The sequence below is a fragment of the Piliocolobus tephrosceles genome, chromosome 15 (assembly GCF_002776525.5).
Source record: "Piliocolobus tephrosceles isolate RC106 chromosome 15, ASM277652v3, whole genome shotgun sequence".
In the NCBI taxonomy this organism is placed as follows: Eukaryota; Metazoa; Chordata; class Mammalia; order Primates; family Cercopithecidae; genus Piliocolobus; species Piliocolobus tephrosceles.
Genome location: NC_045448.1, coordinates 105,364,858 through 105,385,074, shown reverse-complemented (window position 1 = coordinate 105,385,074; position 20,217 = coordinate 105,364,858). Strand labels below are relative to the sequence as shown.

The 20,217-nt window shown below is 37.9% G+C and overlaps 1 protein-coding gene across 11 annotated transcripts in view; it reads right to left on the bottom strand.

Moving 5' to 3' along the window:
• TSGA10 (testis specific 10) overlaps positions 1-20,217 on the bottom strand; it is a 154,971-nt gene that overhangs the window by 111,926 nt on the left and 22,828 nt on the right. For 8 of the 11 annotated variants that reach the window (XM_023211410.2, XM_023211404.1, XM_023211409.1 and 5 more), the window contains exons 2-3: positions 15,490-15,618; positions 5,547-5,762 (exon numbers count right to left, since the gene is read on the bottom strand). Coding sequence is in view for 2 of the 11 variants with exons in the window: in XM_023211401.1 (XP_023067169.1) it covers positions 5,547-5,762; positions 15,490-15,618 (345 nt within the window). In the remaining 9 variants the exon portion in view is untranslated. Of the gene's footprint in view, positions 1-5,546; positions 5,763-6,550; positions 6,687-15,489; positions 15,619-20,217 lie in introns of all 11 variants that reach the window. The other 3 variants (XM_023211406.2, XM_023211407.1, XM_026456412.2) reach the window with 2 other exon arrangements.

Here is a 20,217-nt window from a genome sequence, read left to right as displayed (position 1 = left end):
CCCCACAAACAAAGGGGGACAAACAAAGACTTTACACAATGTCTTCCACACAGTGGGCTCTGAATACTTTTTAGTGAATCACATACAGAAGTAACAATGATAAGGACTATCAGAGATCCAGTCCAATAATATAGCCCCTATGTCAATTAAAAATACAAACTGTAGGAAGAAATAATGGTAAAATTGTAATTCTGCTTCACATTTCAAAGTATCATGTTCAATTATCTGGTAAACACCGTGTGAACACATGAATGATAAACAAGATGAGAGAATAAACGAAGGCATATAGTTGAGGTGGTTTTAATGTATGTCCACAAATTCTAATACTCCCTCCTTCAATAGCTGGAGCTGAACTTCCCTCCCCTAGAGTGTGGGTTATACTTAGTGACTCACTTTTAAAGATGAGAATATGGAGGAAGTGATGAGATACAACTTTTGAGACTGGGTCATACTAAGCCCTGCAGATCCTCCTTATTACCTCTTGGATTGTTGGCTGAGGGAAAGGGGAAGGTGGAGAGAGAACAAGCTTCCACAAAGAATACACGAAGCAATCCTAGAGAGAGGTCCACCTGGCAAGGAACAGGCCTCCTGCCAATAGCCAAAAGCCATCTGAGTGAGCCATTTTAGAAGGAAATCCTCCAGTAGCAGTCAAGCCATGACTGTGGCAGTCATCTTTTTTTTGTTGTTTTCTGAGATCGAGTCTCGCTTTGTCATCCAGGCTGGAGCGCAGTGCTGTGATCTCAGCTTACTGCAACCTCTGCCTCCCAGGATAAAGCAATTATCTGGCCTCAGCCTCCTGGGTAGCTGGGATTACAGGCGCCCACCACCATGCCCGGCTAGTTTTCTGTATTTTTAATAGAGATGGGGTTTCATCATATTGGCCAGGCTGGTCTTGAACTCCTGACCTGAAGTGATCTGCCTGCCTTGGCCTCCCAAAGTGCTGGAATTACAGGTGTAAACCACCAGCCCTGGCCATCATCTTGATTACAATTTCCTGAGAAACAGTGAACCAGAACAACCCAGCTAAGCCACTCTTGAACTCCCAACCCAAGAACCTGTGAGGTATCAATATTTGTTGTTTGAAGGCATTAAGATTTCAAAGTAATTTATTACATAGCAATAGCCAATAGTTAATATGAAAATATTTTAATGAAGTAAATCATGGAAGAAGTTACTGTTGACCTTTAAAAATAAGACTAAAAGTAATTAGTTCCTAATGAATACATTTACTATTATCTCAATTCCAGACAAACTAACAGTAGCTTTAGCCTCAGACTCTACCTCCACATACCCAGAGTATAATCTCAAACACTAGAAACCCAAACATTCTTTCTCAGCAATCCAATTAGAAATCTCATTTCAAGTGCTACCCCACAAATTAGGCAAGGAATCTCTCCCCCATAAATATAAACCTAAAATGCACATCTAATGTCTTAGGATGATGACAACACACACTGGAGTTCATATTCCCAGTGTTGGTTTTGCATCTTTCTAATCCCCTTTCTACTTGGGGACATTCACTTACTGAGGTTGGTGATTTCCTCATTTCAGGGCATTCTACCAACCCAAAGGCCTATTTCCATTTTGTTCTGTCTTATAAAGTTCCTGATGTTTTCCCTGTGTCAGCAACGGTATCTCTACTCTAAGACTGCTGCTTACCTCTTTTTCACCCAATAGCTTTCCAATCCTCAAATGCACCCAACATTCCACATTATCTAGGGATATCTATTTCCTAGAAATACTGTTTGTCAAGCCAGGCAAAATTTCACCTATAAATTTAATACTTACAGTTTTAGGTAAATCTTAGCTCTTACATTTTAGATGTTTTCCATTCCAAAAATTCTTCCTTTTGATAGCAGAGGATTCACCCTGACATAGTACTTACTCTCTCTAGAACATAAACCCTAACAACCCTTTAAAAATGATGACTTCTAAACAGGGCATTCTCATTGTTGGAATTCAGTCAGTTTGGTTTCCCGCAGTCTGGGAAGGAGTACAGTTAATTTTCAATTTGAAGACAAAAACAAAGAAGACATAATTACACTCTTCACTTTTGACAATTTTTTTTTTTTTTTTTTGAGACAGAGTCTCACTCTTTTGCCCAGGCTAGAGTACGACTCGATCTTGGCTCACTGCAACCTCTGCCTCTCAGGCTCAAGCTATTCTTGTGCCTCAGCCTCCCAAGTAGCTGGGATTACAGGTGTATGACACCATGCCTGGCTATTTTTTTGCATTTTAGTAGAGATGGGGTTTCATCATGTTCACCAGGCTGGTCTCGAACTCCTGGCCTCAAGCGATCCACCTGCCTGGGCCTCCCAAAGTGCTGGGATTACAGGCATAAGCCACCATGCCTGGCCCAATTTTGATAATTTTTATAATTAAGACAGATGGAGGCCAGGCGCGCTGGCTCAAGCCTGTAATCCCAGCACTTTGGGAGGCCGAGATAGGCGGATCACGAGGTCAGGAGATCGAGACCATCCTGGCTAATCTGGTGAAACCCCGTCTCTACTAAAAATTACAAAACACTAGCCGGGCGAGGTGGTGGTGCCTGTAGTCCCAGCTACTCGGGAGGCTGAGGCAGGAGAATGGCGGGAACCTGGGAGGCGGAGCTTGCAGTGAGCCAAGATCCCGCCACTGCACTCCAGCCTGGGCAACAGAGTGCGACTCCGTCTCAAAAAAAAAAAAAAAAAAAAAAAAAGGAAATCAATTTACCATTAAACTGTGAATGTTACTTTAAAAAAAGTAACAATACATTCCACCTGAAGTGGCATTAAAAAAATAAGTTAAAAAACTTTTTAAAGTAACAATACAAACAAAAATGTATTGAAAAACGTTTAGGCCGGCACGGTGGCTCAAGCCTGTAATCCCAGCACTTTGGGAGGCCGAGATGGGTGGATCACGAGGTCCGGAGATCGAAACCATCCTGGCTAACTCGGTGAAACTAAAAAATACAAAAAAACTAGCCAGGCAAGGTGGCGGGCGCCTGTAGTCCCAGCTACTCCGGAGGCTGAGGCAGGAGAATGGCGTAAACCCGGGAGGCGGAGCTTGCAGTGAGCCGAGATTCGGCTCACAGAGGGAGACTCTGTCTCAAAAAAAAAAAAAAAAAAAGTTCAAAATATTCAAGCTACTTTTAACTATACTTCAAATACCTTAACAGCATCCATTTGAAGATAGGTAATTCAAAAGTTAAAAACAAATCATTCTTATCTAGTATTTCAAGTAGTTCTAAGGACCTGTTCCAGACAACACGGTTTGAGAAGACTGTATCCTTAAAGTAATAAACTCATGTATTTAAACATTGCACTATTATGGCCAGGTGAGGTGGCTCATGCCTGTAATCCCAGCACTGTGGGAGGCCAAGGTGGGCGGATCACTTCAGGTCAGGAGTTCAAGACAGCCTGGCCAACATGCTGAAACCCTACCTCTACAAAAAATATGAAAATTAGATGGGCATGGTGGTGGCCACCTGTAATCACAGCTACTCGGGAGACTGAGGCAGAAAATCTCTTGAACCCAGGAGGTGGAGGTCACAGTGAGCCGAGATCGTGCCACTGCACTCCAGCCTGGGTGACAAATGGAAACTCTGTCTCAACAACAAAAATGTTGCATTATTTGACTTTCCACTAATTTAAACTCATCCATTAAGCAGTCTCAATGAGAGGTTACTGCATAAAAATACATACAATCCTAGAGTTCATCAATTGGACTCATATTTAAATTACTGTAATATTTAAATTCCTGTAACAGTGACTTCAATAATGTTTCACCTGATAATTTATTTAATTGCTTTATTATTTGCTATAGGAGTCCTGTTACATTAAAAGAATGTTTAAGAAATAACACGTAATAACAATTAGCTTTGGGAAATTACTTTGTTTATGGACACAATTTACTAATTTGGTGATTAATAAAATCAAGACAAAAAAGCGTGTTCACATGCTATCACTTAAAAATTCAACAGGTTGTTTTTGGAACTTCAAATATGCTCTATCTTGCTTATCAGCCATTAGGCAGCAATGGAGAAGTGAAACTGTCATTTTTTAATTACGTTTAATCTCTAGTTTCTAAATTTCATGGCAGAGTACTCAATCAAGAAATAAAATGTGGATCAAAATATCATAAAGCTACAGTAACTAAAACAATGTGATGGTGGCACAGAAAAAGGCAAACGAATCAATGAAAACAAATAGTCCAGAAACATAGTCACAGATATCTGAGAATTTAGTATCTGTTAAAACGATACGTCAAATCAGTGCAGAAAGGACTAGGCAACCCTACCTCATATTAGAACAAGAAGAAACTAGCAGTATTAAAAGAAGGAAAACTACTAAGTATTAAAAGAAAACTTTAGAAAGTATATCTCTAGTTCTTGAGGTGAAAAAAAAACCTTCCTGAACAAGAACCAAATGTCAGACATCAGTAAGAAAAAGATTGGCAAATTCTAAAATTTTAGTTAAAAAAAAAACTTTTAAATTGACTTTTTATTGATACATAATAATGGTACATATTTATGGGGTACATGTGATATTTTAATACATGCATCAATGTGTAATGATCAAATCAGGGTAATGGGGATATCCATCACCTTAAAGATTATTTCTCTGTTCTGGGAATACTCCAAATCTTCTCTTTCAGCTATTTTAAAATATGCAATAAATTGTTAAAGACAGTCACCCTACTGTGCCATCAAATACTAGAATTTATATCTTCTCTATATCTGTATTTTTGTACCAATTAACCAGCCTCTTTTCATCCTCTCCTCCCCACTATTCTTTTAGCCTCTGGTAACCATCAGTCTATGCTCTGTCTCCACAAGATTGATTTTTTCAGATTCCACATGAGTGACAACATGCAGTATTTGTCTTTCTGTGCCTGGCTTATTTCCCTTTACATAATGTCCTCCAGGCTCATTAATGTTGCTGCAAATGACAGAGTTTTATTCTTCTTTATGGCTGAATGACATTCTATTGTGTATACATACTGCATTTTCTTTATCCACTTATCCGTTAATGGACACCTAGATTGATTCCGTATCTTGGCTACTGTGAATAGTGCTGCCATAAACATGGAAGTGCAGATACCTCTGTGACATACTGATTCCCTTTCTTTTGGATGTATACCCGGCTGCGTTGTTGCTGGATCACATGGCAGTTCTATTTTTAGTTTGGTAAAAATCATTTTTAAAGTGTATTGAAATCAATTATATGTGTGAAAATAAATGAAATGTCTCTATTAGTTTGTAGGTATCTCTGCAGAGGAGAGAGGAATTGGGAAGTGGGAGCAACATTTGGTTCACAGAACATTCCTGTTGCTTTGAAATTTTTTACAATGACTACATATTACTTATGAAATGTTTTGAGTAAAATTTGTTAAAAGAAATAAAATGTGAGAAACAATTTAATCCTTAGAACAGACATTTAAATATACTGTCAAATCTAAAAAGCTTCCAAATTATACAAATGAGAATGCTACTTTTTTCATTGCATTTAAAAATTACATGATGTTTAAAGTACAATTAAAATCCTGATCAGTGGTAAATCTGGTACCTTGGCTTCTTCAAGTTCTTTACTGGCGGAGTCCACCACAAAATTTTTCTCTTTTTGTAGTTGCTCTGCTAGTTGGTCAATTTTAATCAATTCTTCACAAAGATGCTCATTGTGGCTGGTTAAATCGTCTACTTGACTGCTTACCACCTCCTTACTATCCAAGAGTTTCCTAACATATTCTTCCAAGCCATGATTTGTCTGTTTGAGATCTTCAATCTGTTATTATTAGGAAAAAAAATCACATTAAAATAATTCCTTAGCTTTTTTCTGGGGAGCAACTATGTGACTGGAATCAGGAAGGGAGCAACTATGTGACTGGCAAAGAAACTTAACTGTATACCTTTTTGTGCCTTCTGAATTTTGTACCATGTGAATGTATTACCTATTTGAAAAAATATATTAAACAAAAAATTTAAATTTTATAGCAATATCTTTCAAGACAATTTATAGTTTATCTTAAAAAGAACTTAATTACTATTTTTAGCCAATCTATTAGAAAAATGGCCAAATATTTGTATCTGCAATAAAGAAAATAGTTTTGAAATTAATTTTAATACCTTTAAGGGTTCTTTATAATTAAATTTCTAATTATTGTTATTAAAATACGTTAACTCTTTTAGGCCAGGCGTGGTGACTCACACCTGTAATCCCAGCACTTTGGGAGGCTGAGGTGGGCAGATCACCTGAGGTCAGGAGTTTGAGACCAGCCTGGTCAACATGTTGAAATCCCATCTCTCCTAAAAACAAAAAAATCAGCCAGGCATGGTGGCAAGTACCTGTAGTCCCAGCTACTTGGGAGGCTGAGGTACAAGAATTGCTTGAACCTGGGAGGCAAAGACTGCAGTGAGCCCAGATCCCACCACGGCACTCCAGCCTGGGTAACAGAGCAAGACTCTATCTTAAACAACAACAAAAAAAAGTGTGTGTGTGTGTGTGTGTGTGTGTGTGTATGTATATTATTAACTCTTTTTTAAAAAGTTCTTTTAAAAGTACCAGTAACTTACTTGACTAAGCTAAATATCAAATCAATCAAGTATTTGCTGCCTAATGTGGAGGAACACAGCTTTCCTTCCCAGCCCACTATCAAACCATCAACGGATGAAGAAAAGGGCCTTTTCTATCATGAAGGTATCCAAATGCCTTTAAAGGAAGAAAAAAAATTAGACCCATTGAACAATGCTTATGTCAGGAACTATATTAAATTCCAAAGATACAAAGATAGGTTAAGTACCTGCCCTTAGGGAATTTCTTGTTTACTTGAGGAAATACAAATACAACATGTTACGTGCAATAACAAAAATAACTGTGAGCTGAAGTCATGGTACAAATTGTTTTCCATAGTACTTGTCTCTCATTGTGTATTTAACAAATATTTATTGAGCACCTATTGTGTCTAAGATACTGTTAGTACCCTGTAAAAGATGCATTAAAAACAAACAAACAAAACACTCGCACACAGAAGTTTCAGTCTTCAGTCCGTAAGGAGCATCTGAAATTGCTAAATCCCTCACCTCTTATGCCCCGAGGCTGCCCTTTTCAAACATCTATAGAGGTATTGTCTTCCAAACCATTAAAATCAACAAAGTTGTCTTCAAAAAAACCTTCTAAGTTGTCGCTACATAAAGAATCCTAAAAGTCATGAATTAATTTTAACTAAATATGCCACAATGCCATTTATTGTACCCAGTAAACAGCACACCTAGAGGCATAATTAAAGTCATTAGTTTAATCTACTATCTCCTACTCTCTTCTTCTCTTTTGGCCTTCTCCCATCTACTCGCAAAAATTCTTTGAAAATGCAAATTTGAGGTCATTCCTATAACCTTATGTTGCCTTATGACATTGAGAATAAAATTTTAAAATGCCATTTATGGTCCAACTCGACTTACCTGTCCAACCTAACTTCGCACCACCAGACACACCATAAAAAACAATCTCATTAAATCCATTTAAAAATTCATTTTAGAGGAGTTATTGAAATGTACACACTTGAAGTGTTGTCACAGAACCCTCTTTATAAGAATCCTCAAGTAAAACCCTGCTTAGGCTTCAATCTCAGGAAAATACGTGCCTTTTTAGGATACCTGGTTTGTTCTTACCCTAACAATCATTAATTATTTAACTAATATTTCTATTTGCCTTTGTCTCTAGAAATTTTAAAGCCAAATCTAAAGCCCACCTCTGGCAACATGCACAGAAACTATGTACAATTACTTGTTACTGTCATCCCAGGCTTTCATTGTTTCCTTATTTTACCCTACCCTTATTATTTCAGCTACTTTCTTTTAAAACAAACAAGCTATAGGATGTGAAACAAACAGATAAACTTCAAGTTATGTTTTTCATCTTTGTTCGTGGCTTTTCCTATGCCATATTTCTCAGCAACAAGAGCACACTAAAAATGTCTGTTAACGTCCCATTGCACCAGGAGCTGTTAAATGCTTCTCCTTTGCAGTATGTGTGCCCATAAAGCCTCTTATATGTTTATCTCAATATTTTTTAAGATGCATTAAAATCATTTATTTCCCTGTCCCTTCTACTAAATTCTAAACAACTTAAAAGCCTGTATGTCTCATTTCTATATCAACATATCACTTGTTTCTGCATCATTACATAGCTCACATATAATCCTCAAATTATTAAGCAAATAAAACAAATTATCAGTAATATAAATGAACACTCCCCTCACTTCTCTCATGAAAACTCTACTTTCACTCAATTCCAAGACATAAAGTACTTTAGAAGAGGCAGTCTAGAGTAATACAAAGGATATGGTCTTTGGACTTTGGCAGAGTTAGGTTTAAATCTTGTTGTTAGTTCTTTACCAGTTATGTAATTGGGGCATTTACCGTATTTTCTTGACCCTAGAAGATGCATCTGACTTCAGAAAAAAAATCAATGAGTTTCGCGTCTCTTCTGTTAAATGGACAGAATGCCTACAATTTGTAGAATTGTCATTAGACGTTATATAAGAGCTCAAGTAAAATTTCCAGTATTATAGGTACTCAAGTAGTTTTGTTAAAAATTTTTATTTTTAAATAAGATTCACAGGAAGCAAATGTAGTACAGAGAAGTCTCATACGCCCTTTACTCAGTTTCCACTAATAGTTATGTCATAAACAACACAGTACAATAGCATACCCAGATACACCATGTGCATGGTGTTCTATATCATTTTTCTCACATGTGCAGATCTCTGTAACTACCACCTCAAGATACAGAACTGTCCCATTACCGCAAGACTGTTCTGCTGCTGCCCCTTTATATTCTCCTTCCTTGTCCTCAATTCTTCCCAACCAATAATGTGTACAGTTTTGTCATTTTGAGGATGTTTTATAAGTAAAATCATACAGCATGTGATATTTTGAGATTGCTTTTTTTCACTCAGCACAGCATCCTTTAGATCCAAGTTGTTTTTTGAATCAAATAGGTTCATTCCTATTTATTGCTGAATAATATTCCATGGTATGGAATACCACAGTAACCATTCACCAATTAAGGAAAACTGGTTGTTTCCAGTTTGGGAATATAACAAAGCTGCTATGAACAACTGAGTAGGATATAGGTTTTGAGTAGATATAAATTTTCATTTCTCTGGAATAAATGTCCAGGAGTACAACTGCTGGGTTGTATGGTAAATGTATGTTTAGTCTAACCAAAAACCGCCAAATTATTTTCCAGAGTGGCTGTACCATTTCATATTCTTACCAGGATGGATGAGTGATCCAGTTTCTCCTCATCCTTGGCAGCGTTTGGTATTGTCACTATTTTTTATTTTAGTTGTTCTTAGAACTGAATTGTTATTTCATCACAGCCTTAATATGCATTCCCCTGATGTTCACAGAGGTTGCATATCTTTTTGTAGTATACCACACATCGTTCTGTGAAGTATCTCTTCATGTCTTTTGCTCATTTTCTAATTGAATTGTTTGCTTCTCACTATTAAATTTTAAGAGTTCTTCATTTGATACAATAGATATGAGTCCTTCAGCAAATATGTGGTTTGTAGCTAGTCTTTTCACCATTTTAGCAGGGTCTTCTGCAAAGTAAAAACTCATATATACATATATATATATTTGAGACAGAATCTCACTTTCACTCAGGCTGGAGTGTACTGGTACAATCTCAGCTCATTGCAACTTGCCTCCTGGGTTCAAGTGATCCTCCCACCTCAGCCTCTCGAGTAGCTGAGGACTACAGGCATGTACCACTATGCCTAGCTAATTTTGTAATTTTTAGTAGAGATGGGGTTTTGCCATATTGGCCAGGCTGGTCTTGAACTCCTGGCCTCAAGTGATCCATCCACCTGCCAAAGTGCAGGGATTACCGCCATGAGCCACCACACCCAGTCAAAAACTTCAATTTTGATTAAGTCCATATTACCAATTTTTCCTTTTATGAATCATGCTTTTGGTATCATATCTAAGAACTTTCCACCCAAGCCTAACTTCCCGCAAATTTTCTCCTACGTTACCTCCTAAAAGTCTCATAGTTTTATGTTTTACATTTACATCTATGGTCCATTTAGTTAATCTTTTATAAAGTGTGAGGTTTAAGTGTAGGGTAACTGTTTTCTCTATATCTAAATGCTGTGACACCACTTGTTGAAAAGACTATCTTCCACAGAACTGCATCTGCATCTCTGTCAAAAAATCATATGGCTGTACTTGTATAGGACTAACTCTAGATTCTCTGTTCTGTACTATTCATGTATGTATCTATCCCTCACCAATATCACAGTCTTGATTATTGTAGTTATAAGTGTTGAAATAATGGAGAGTTTTGTTTTTGCTGCCTTCCTGTGGATTACCTCAACATTTTTTAGAATTCTACATTGATTTATTTATAGTGTTTCTGAGTGTAACTCTTGTTTGATCTTTTTCTACTGGTTGTTCTAGGCATTACATTATATATACAGAACTTATCATAGCCTACATTTTAACAGTTCAAGTGAAAGTACAGAAACCTTACCTCCTGTTAGGTCCCTTTACCTTCCCCTATTAACAAAATAATTGTCTTAAATATTTCCTCTACGTGCATTTAGAACCACATTCGACAGTTAAATATAATTTTGTAAACTTAAAAAAAAATTGGCTCAGAGTAATGGCTCACATCTGTAATCTCACGACTTTCAGAGACTGAGGCAGGTGCATCACTTGAGAATCGGACTTTGAGATCAGCCCTGGCAACATGGCAAAACCCCATCTCTACCAAAAAATAAATAAATAAATACAAAAATCAGCCAGGCACGGTGGTGCATGCCTGCAGTCCCAGTTACTTGAAAGGCTGAGGAGGGAGGATTGCTTGAGCCCAGGACGCCAAGGCTGCAGTAAGCAGAGATCATGCCACTGCATTACAGCCTGGATGACAGAGCAAGACCCTTTCTCAAAAAGAAAAAAAAAAAAGAAATTCTATTTCATTTACCTGTATTTTTGCTCTATATATTGTTCTTTCTACTGCTCCAAGATTACTTTTTATCACTTCCTTTCTGGTTAGAGAAATTCTTTTAGCTATTCTTTTAGTGTAGCTCTGCTGGTAACAAATTATCTTAATTTTCCTTCATCTGAGAATGTCTTTAGTTTCCCTCAATCTTCAAAGATACTTTCTCTGGATATAAAATTCTGGGTTGACAAGTTTGCTTTTTTCTAGTACTTGAAATATGTTGCGCTGCTTCCTTCTTACCTCCAATCTTTCAGACGAAAAATATCTGCTTGTGACTTGAATTGGTGTTCTTCCATAGATAATACATGGTTTCTCTCTGGTTACTCTCAGGATTTTTTTTAGTGTCTTGGCATGGATTTCTTTGGGTAACTCCTGTTAGGTATTCAGTCACCTTCTTTCATCTGTTTTATGTCTTTGTGCCAAATTTGTGGGAAATTCAGCCATTATCTCTTCAAATTTTTTTTAGCACCACCTTCTCTCACTTTTTTGTCGAGCATAGTTTTACCTGTCTCTGAAGCTCTATTCAAATTTTTGTCAATCTACTTTCTCTCTGATGTTTACATTAGGTAATTATTATTCTAGTCTCACGTTCACTGATTCATTCCTTTCCTCCGTTCTATTGAGAACATTGAGTTTTTATTTTCAGTTACTCTATTTTTAAAGCTTGTTTTATTGTCACAAAATATATATATATAATTTTCATTTTAACAATTTTTAAGTATATAATTCAGTGGCATTAAGTATATGCACAACGTTGTGCAACCATTACCACTATCGTATTTCCAGAATTTTTTTATTCCCCTCCCCCAAAAAACTCTGTACCCAATTCTATCTCCATAATTTGCCTATTCTAGGTAGAGGTGGAATCAGGCATTATTTGTCTTCCTATGTCTGGCTTACTGTACTTAGTATAATGTTTTTGAGGTTCATTCATTTTGCAGCATGTATCAGAATGTCATTCCTTTTTGAAGCTGAGTAATACTCTCTTGTAAGCACATACCATATTTTGTTTATCCATTCATTTGTTGACATTTGGGTTTTTTCTACCTCTTGGCTATCGTGAATAATGTTGCTATGAACATTTGTATGGAAGTATCTACTGGAGTCCATGTTTTCAACTCTTCAGGGTATATGCCTAGGAGTGGAATAGCTGGATCATATGGTTAGTCTGTCTTTAAAATTTTGAGAAACCATCAAATGATTTTTCACCATGGCGGCACCATTTTACATTCCCATCAGCAATGTAAGCACTCCAATTTCTTCACATCCTCACCAACACTTGTTATTTTCCATTATGACAACTATCCTGGCCGGGCACGGTGGCTCAAGCCTGTAATCCCAGCACTTTGGGAGGTCGAGACGGGCGGATCACGAGGTCAGAAGATCGAGACCATCCTGGCTAACATGGTGAAACCCCGTCTCTACTAAAAAATACAAAAAACTAGCCGGGCGAGGTGGCGGGCGCCTGTAGTCCTAGCTACTCGGGAGGCTGAGGCAGGAGAATGGCGTAAACCCGGGAGGCGGAGCTTGCAGTGAGCTGAGATCGCGCCACTGCACTCCAGCCTGGGTGACAGAGCGAGACTCTGTCTCAAAAAAAAAAAAAAAAAAAAAAACTATCCTAATGGGTATGAAGTGGTATCTCATGGTTTTGATTTGCATTTCTTTAATGGTTGATGATGTTAATCATCTTTTTCATGTATTTATTGACATTTGTATATCTTCTTTGGAGAAATATCTGTTCAAGTCCTTTGCCCATTTTTGAATTAGATTTTTTTGGGGGAAAAGAGGTTAATTGTAGGAGTCCTTTGTACATTCTAGATACTAAGCCCTTTTCAGATATGTAACTTGGAAATATTTTCTCTCATGTAGTTAATAGACTAAATTTTTGGAGTAGATTTAGGTTTACAAAAAATTGATTAGGAAGTACAGAGTTCCTACATACTCCTCCCTCTCTCCCTCAACACAGTCTCCTCTATTATTTACATTTTGTATTAATGTGGTATATTTCTCACAATTGATGAAATAATACTGTTACATCATCATTAATATTATTATTATTATTATCATTCTGAGACAGAGTCTTGCTCTGTCGCCCAGGCTGGAGTGCAGTGGTGCGATCTCGGCTCACTGCAAGCTCTGCCTCCCGGGTTCACGCCATTCTCCTGCCTCAGCCTCCTGAATAGCTGGGACTACAGGTGCCTGGCACTACGCCCGGCTAATTTTTTTCTATTTTTAGTAGAGACAGGGTTTCACCGTGTTAGCCAGGATGGTCTCGATCTTCTGACCTCATGATCCGCCTGCCTCAGCCTCCCAAAGTGCTGGGGTTACAGGCGTTAGCCACTGCACCCAGCCTACTATTACATTATTAATAGCTAATGTCAATAGTTTACCTTAGGGTTCACTCTTGGTGTTATTCATTCTGTGAGTTTTGATACACATGGGATGACATGTATCCACTATTATATCATACAGAATAGTTTCACTGCCCTAAAAATCCTGTGCTCCACCTATTCATCCCCTCTCCCTCCAATTCCTGGTAACTACTGCTCTTTTTATGGTTTCTATAATTTTATCATCTCCATGTAGTTGGAATCATACATTTTGTAGCCTTTTCAGGTTTGCAACAGACTTTCAAGGTTCGCTCCATGTCTTTTCATGGCTACATAGCTCATTTTTAAAATACATTGAATACTATTCCATTGTATAGGCATATAACAGTTTGCTTATCCACTCACCTATTGAAAGACATCTTGGTTGCTTCCAAGTTTTTGGCAATTACAATAAAGCTGCTATAAACATTCATATGCTGACTTTTGTGTGGACCAGTTACTTTATTTTTTAGTTCCAAAATTTCCATTTGGTTCTTCTTATCTTTTTTTCCTGAGACAACTTTTCTTCATTCGTTTCCAGCATGTTCATAATTGCTTGCTGAAGCATTTATATGACTGCTTTAAAGTCCTTGCCAGATAATTGTAACATCCATTCTATTTCAGTGTTGGCTTCTCTTGTCTTCTCTCAAATCTTCCTGATTCTTTGGATTACAATGTCTTTTTTTAAAATTGAGAGCTAGCATTGTAAGACTCTGGATCTTATGTTTTAGTAGGCCTCCTTTGACACTGCTCCAACTAAAAAGGAGGGACAATGCCTTATTGATGCTAGGTCAAAGCAGAAGTCCAGTTCCTCTACCTGGCATCTGTTGATACCTGGAAAGGGTGGTGTTCCTAGATACTGCTAGGCAAGAATGGGAGTTCAGGCTCCCCACTAAGCCTCTGCCATTATATCAGCCTGGGAGGAATCCTAGAGGTGCCTCATTACTGTTCCCCACATGTCCCCCACTGACACCAGGGGTGGATGGCCTTTACTGCTGATAGGTGGTGAAAGTTCAGGTCTCCTCTGATACCACAGCCAGAAGGAGTGCCTCTTACTATAAAGTGGGAGTAGATGCCTTGGCTCCTCATGTTGTCTCTGCTGACATCATGGGGTTCAGGGCCCCCTTATCCCCTGGTGAGGGTAAAAGTCCTAGTTTCCCACTTAGCCTTCTCTGATATCACCCTGGTGTGGAAGGAGTGGGGAGAGAAAGAAAGGGGGTGAGGCACAAGTTGGGCTCCTTGTTATAGCCTGGCAAGCGTGGAAAGTGTAGGCTCTTTACTTGGCCTGAGCTGGCAGGAATGGGGCTGTAGTTTTTTCTGTGGTATTTGCTTGGAGTGGATAGTTATTGTCTTAAAAGTTGTCTGCCTTGATAGACTGCTCCTTTCCTGGTCCTTTGCCTAGGAAGGAATGGCTTTTCTTGGGTCTTTCTTTTGTGCCCATTGTTATTTCCAGTTGCCAGTTTTTCTAGCAGCCTGTCTGGGACATATGGAGAAAAAGAAACCCAGGAACTAACACGTTGTTTTTTGTGTCTTGAGAGCCTTAGCCAGTGTTCCTTCTTCTCTCCACCTGTCAAAGTTTTAAATTGTTTTATACATAGTGTTCAGAGTTTTTAGCTGTACTTAGCAGGAGGAATAAGAAAAATTAAGTCTACTCTATCTTCCTGGAAAAAGAAATTTCTTTTAATAACCTTTATTAATAGCTATACTACGTGTCAGGCATCAGGAGAACAGGAACAATACTGAACTTGGGGTTCAGAGAATTGAGTTCAAATCCCAGCTAACATAGGATTCTGGAGAAATCCTAGTTCTGTCACGTGTTACTCAACTGTCATGATTATTTAACCCTTAGAACTTCAGTTTCCACATCTGTAAATGGAATGGCATCACTTTTTCACAAGTTGGGGATGATTAAGTAAAAACTGTGTACCTGGCACAACACCTGACATGTAGTTTGCACTCACTGACTCTGACTTCATGTTTATCAAAATGGTTAAGATAAAAATTGAATGATTTTAGACCCATAACATTTAAATGAGCTCTGAATTGGTAGTTATTTATTCTCTATCTTCTTGTTTCAAAATAGGCTCCCACCCCAAATTAACTCAGGAAAATATGTTGTAACTAAACGCAACCTGTAATTTCAGTGTTGAGATGAATCTGTCTTGGTTTCTCACTTCTCGTTCTAGCTGGAGAGTATTCTGGTAGTTTTCAGCTTCAGAAACTGGAGCCCCTAGACCAAAATCATGTTCTTTGGTGGTAACCTAGTACAAAGAATGGGAAATAATACAGAGGCATTCAGTTTAAAACAGCTCTGTGATTTCTCACATCAATACATTTGGAAAATTGATAATATTCTGAGATTTTTTTTAACCATTTCCCACCAGCTAAGAGGATTTCATCAAACTTTACCTTCTTAAAATTTATAAAACTTTTTCTGTGTGTTGTCCAAACGGTATGAACATGCTTTTCAAAGACATTCTACACTATCCTTTTGGCAATCATGGTTCTACAGAAATATGGGATCAGGAGCAAATTAAGTAGTCTACCTTCAGGCTTGTGTTGTCCAAAACAGCTGTTAGCTAGCTACATTTGCTGTTGCTACTCTACACAAGCAAAAAGATTTGCAATTCATATCACAAAGAGTGAATTTCCCTAATATATAATTCCTAGAAATAAAAAAGATTAAAAAAATACTCTAATAGAAAAATTGGCAAAGAATATGAACATTTACAGAAATGGCTCTTAAATGTATTTTAAGATGTTCAATCTCAACCTTTAGTGACACAAATTAAAACAACACTGAGACCCCCTTTTAACCATCACATGGCAAAGATCAGTAAGATAGATATATAACATAGCATCCTTATATATCACCGGTGGGAGTGTAAATTGATACAGTATTTATGGAGAACAATTGTATAAAATCTACCAACACGACAAATGCACATAGCTTCTGTTCAAATTTCATTTCTAGGAATTCATACTATAGCTATACATACACATATGCAAAATAACAAATGTTAGAGATTTTTCACTTTAGCATACTATACGTACTATTCTGCATCACACTGTGTTACTTGACAACATATCTTAGAGATTGTGTAACTTAGGAAAATAATTTTTTCTTTCCTTGAATCAAGGCTACCATTGTGTTAAAAGAGAATTTGTTATGAGCATCTTAGATCTTTCCTCAAAACACAGCTGCTGTTCTCCAAGATCCTACCTAAGTAATTACAGAATCAGGATCTCCTCAGTCACTGACCCTATGATGTACTCTGTGTAAATCAGCACTTAAACAGGCCAGCAGATTTATTTCCCTTTTTTCTTGTCTCTAAACAAGGCACAACTGTTCATTGCAACAGTTACTGCCCCACCTGGAACCTCAGCATTAGATTTCACAGAATATTTCAAATTATGAAGCACTTAAACCCCTAGTGGCTGGACTGAACTCCTAACTACTATTTCTTACATAGTTTCTGTTGAAAAATGTATTCCTAGTGATAAACATGATTTAGAATAACAGAATGAAACAACTCCTCACTGGAACAGTACTGTTCAATTTTTATTGAATGTAAGAATCATCTGGGACTGTTCTGTGAATGCAGATTCCTATTTACAGGCTGAGATTTGACATTTCCATAAAGCTGCTTGGAGATCCCTATTTGGTTGGTACAGAGACCACATGTTGAATCATGCTGTGCTGTAATTTCTGATTTATTTGAATAGCAAGGATCTCTTAAAGTCTAAACCCATTCAATAATCAGAGTACTTTTGTAATTTTGTCCCTTCCTACTTCTCCAAACTTATCTCCTACTTGATACCTCCAAGAACCCCTCTATGAAAGACAAACTATGCAACACAAAAGGATCTCGCTCTGTCACCCGGGTTGGCATGATCACAGCTGCTCACTGCAGCCTCGACCCCCCAGGGCCAAGCAATCCTCCCACCCTAGCCTCCCAAATAGCTGGGAACACAGGCATGTGCCACCACAATTGGCTAACTGTTTTACATTTTGTAGAGACAGGGTCTCCCTATGTTGCTCTGGCTGGTCTTGAACTCCTGGGCTCACGAGATCTTCCCGCCTAAGTCTCCCTGGGATTACAGGCATGAGCCATCACACCCAGCCAACACATTCTTAATACATAAATATTCAAAAGTATTTTATCATCTGTTCAACAAGCCTTGCCCTCACTCTTTTCTCCATTTAACTTAAGACATTTCTAAAGCTCAGCTTGAATTCAATTTTCTCCAGGTTTTCTCTGTCTTCTCCACTGCATAATGATCATCTATTAATTGATATTTATATATAGATTATAGAAGAATTTATGTTCTAAGTTTTTCTGGATGTCTTCCTCACACATTTATTAGACTCTTAAGAACAAAAAAATGTCCAAAAACTCTCGGTATCCAATGGGGAAAGAACATGCACAGAGTTCTTTATGTAATAAAAAATGTCAAAAAATTTCTTGAGGTTGATAATGAAGCAATGCGATAAAGCAGACAAAATCAGACTTTCTTCCTCCTCTTTGGTAAACCGAATAAAGTGGGACTTTTGCAAAAGTACCTGTCAGGCCTGGCTAGGAATTAAAAATAGCAAGAGACCACACGTCCACCTGACAATCCTAATCGATCATGCTGGAGTTGCTACGCTCCCTCCACCAGCTTTGGGGGCAGCATCACTAGGGGAAAGAGACACCAGAGTATCTGGAATTCCCATGCCTGGTCTGCCAGCTTCCCCACCTCAGGCCACAGAAATATCCTCAACCTTGCTGCAATCTCATCAATTACAATGGAACTTGTGTTGTTGTACAGTTCTCAGAGAAGGCAAGTGAGACAAGGTTCCTTTTTTAAAAAATTATTTTTTCTTTTTATGCTATCCCTCCCCTAGGCCCCCACTTCCTGATAGGCCCTGGCATATGTGTTCTCAACTTATGAGTGAGAACATGCAGTGTCTGGTTTTCTGTTCTTGTGGTAGTTTGCTGAGAATGATGGTTTCCACCTTCATCCACATGCCTGCAAAGGACATGAACTCATCCTTTTTAATGGCTGCACAGTAACCATGGTGTGTATGTGCCACATTTTCTTTATCTAGTCTATCATTGGTGGGCATTTGGGTTGGTTCCAAGTCTTTTCTATTATGAACAGTGCTGCAATAAACATACGTATGCATATGTCTTTCGAGTAGAGTGATTCATAATGCTTTGGGTATATACCCAGTAATGGGATTGCTGGGTCAAATGGTATTTCTGATTCTAGACCCTTGAAGAATTGCCATACTGTCTTCCACAATGGTTGAACTAATTTACACTCCCACCAACAGGGTAAAAACATTCCTATTTCTCCACAACTTCTCCAGTATCTGCTGTTTCCTGACTTTTTAATGATCCCCATTCAAACTGGCATGAGATGGTATCTCATTGTGGTTTTGATTTGCATTTCTCTAATGACCAGGGATGATGATCTTTTTTTCATGTTTGTTGGCTGCATAAATGTCTTCTTTTGAGAAGTGTCTGTTCATATCCTTTGCCCACTTTTTTGATGGGGTTTTGTTTTTCTTGTAAATTTGCTTAAGTTCCTTGTAGATTCGCATATTAGCCCTTCATCAGATGGGTAGATTGCAAAAATTTTCTCCCATTCTGTAGGTTGCCAGTTCACTCTGATGACAGTTTCTTTTGCTATACAGAAGCTCTTTAGTTTAATTAGATCCATTTGTTAATTTTGGCTTTTGTTGCCATTGCTTTTGGTGTTTTAGTCATGAACTCTTTGCCCATGCCTATGTCCTAAATGGTATTGCCTAGGTTTTCTTCTAGGGTTGTTATGGTTTTATGTTTTATGTTTAAGTCTTTAATACATCTTGAGTTAATTTTTGTATAAGGTATAAGGAAAGGGTCTAGTTTCAGTTTTCTGCATATGGCTAGCCAGTTTTCCCAGCACCATTTATGAAATAGGGAATTCTTTCCCCATTGCTTGTTTTTGTCAGGTTTGTCAAAGATCAGATGGTTGTAGATACGTGGTGTTATTTCTGAGGCCTCTGTTCTGTTCCATTGGTATATATGTATCTGTTTTGGTACCAGTACCATGCTGTTTTGGTTACTGTAGCCTTGTAGTATGGTTTGAAGTCCAGTATCATGATGCCTCCAGCTTTGTTCTTTTTGCTTAGGATTGTCTTGGCTATATGGAGTCTTTTTTGGTTCCATATAAAATTTAAAGAAGTTTTTTCTAATTCTGTGAAGAAAGTCACTGGTAGCTTGATGGGGATAGCATTGAATCTATAAAATACTTTGGGCAGTATGGCCATTTTCACAATATTGATTCTTCTGATCCATGAGCATGGAATGTTTTTCCATTTGTTTGTGTCCTCTCTTATTTCCTTGAGCAGTGGTTTGTAGTTCTCCTTGAAGAGATCCTTCCCATCCCTTGTAAGTTGTATTCTTAGGTATTTTATTATCTTTGTAGCAATTGTGAATGATAGCTCACTCATGATTTGGCTCTTTGTCTATTACTGGTGTATAGGAATGCTTTTGATTTCTGCACACTGATTTTGTATCCTGAGACTTTGCTGAAGTTGCTTATCAGCTTAAGGCGATTTTGGGCTAAGACAGTGGGGTTTTCTAAATATACAATCATATCATCTGCAAACAGAGAGAATTCGACTTCCTCTCTTCCTATCCGAATACTGTTTATTTCTTTCTCTTGCCTGACTGCCCCCAGCCAGAACTTCCAATACTATGTTGAATAGGAGTAGTGAGAGAGGGCATCCTTTTCTTGTGCCAGTTTTCAAAGGGAATGCTTCCAGGTTTTGCCCATTCAGTATGATATTGGCTATGCAGTTTGTCATAAACAGCTTTTATTATTTTGAG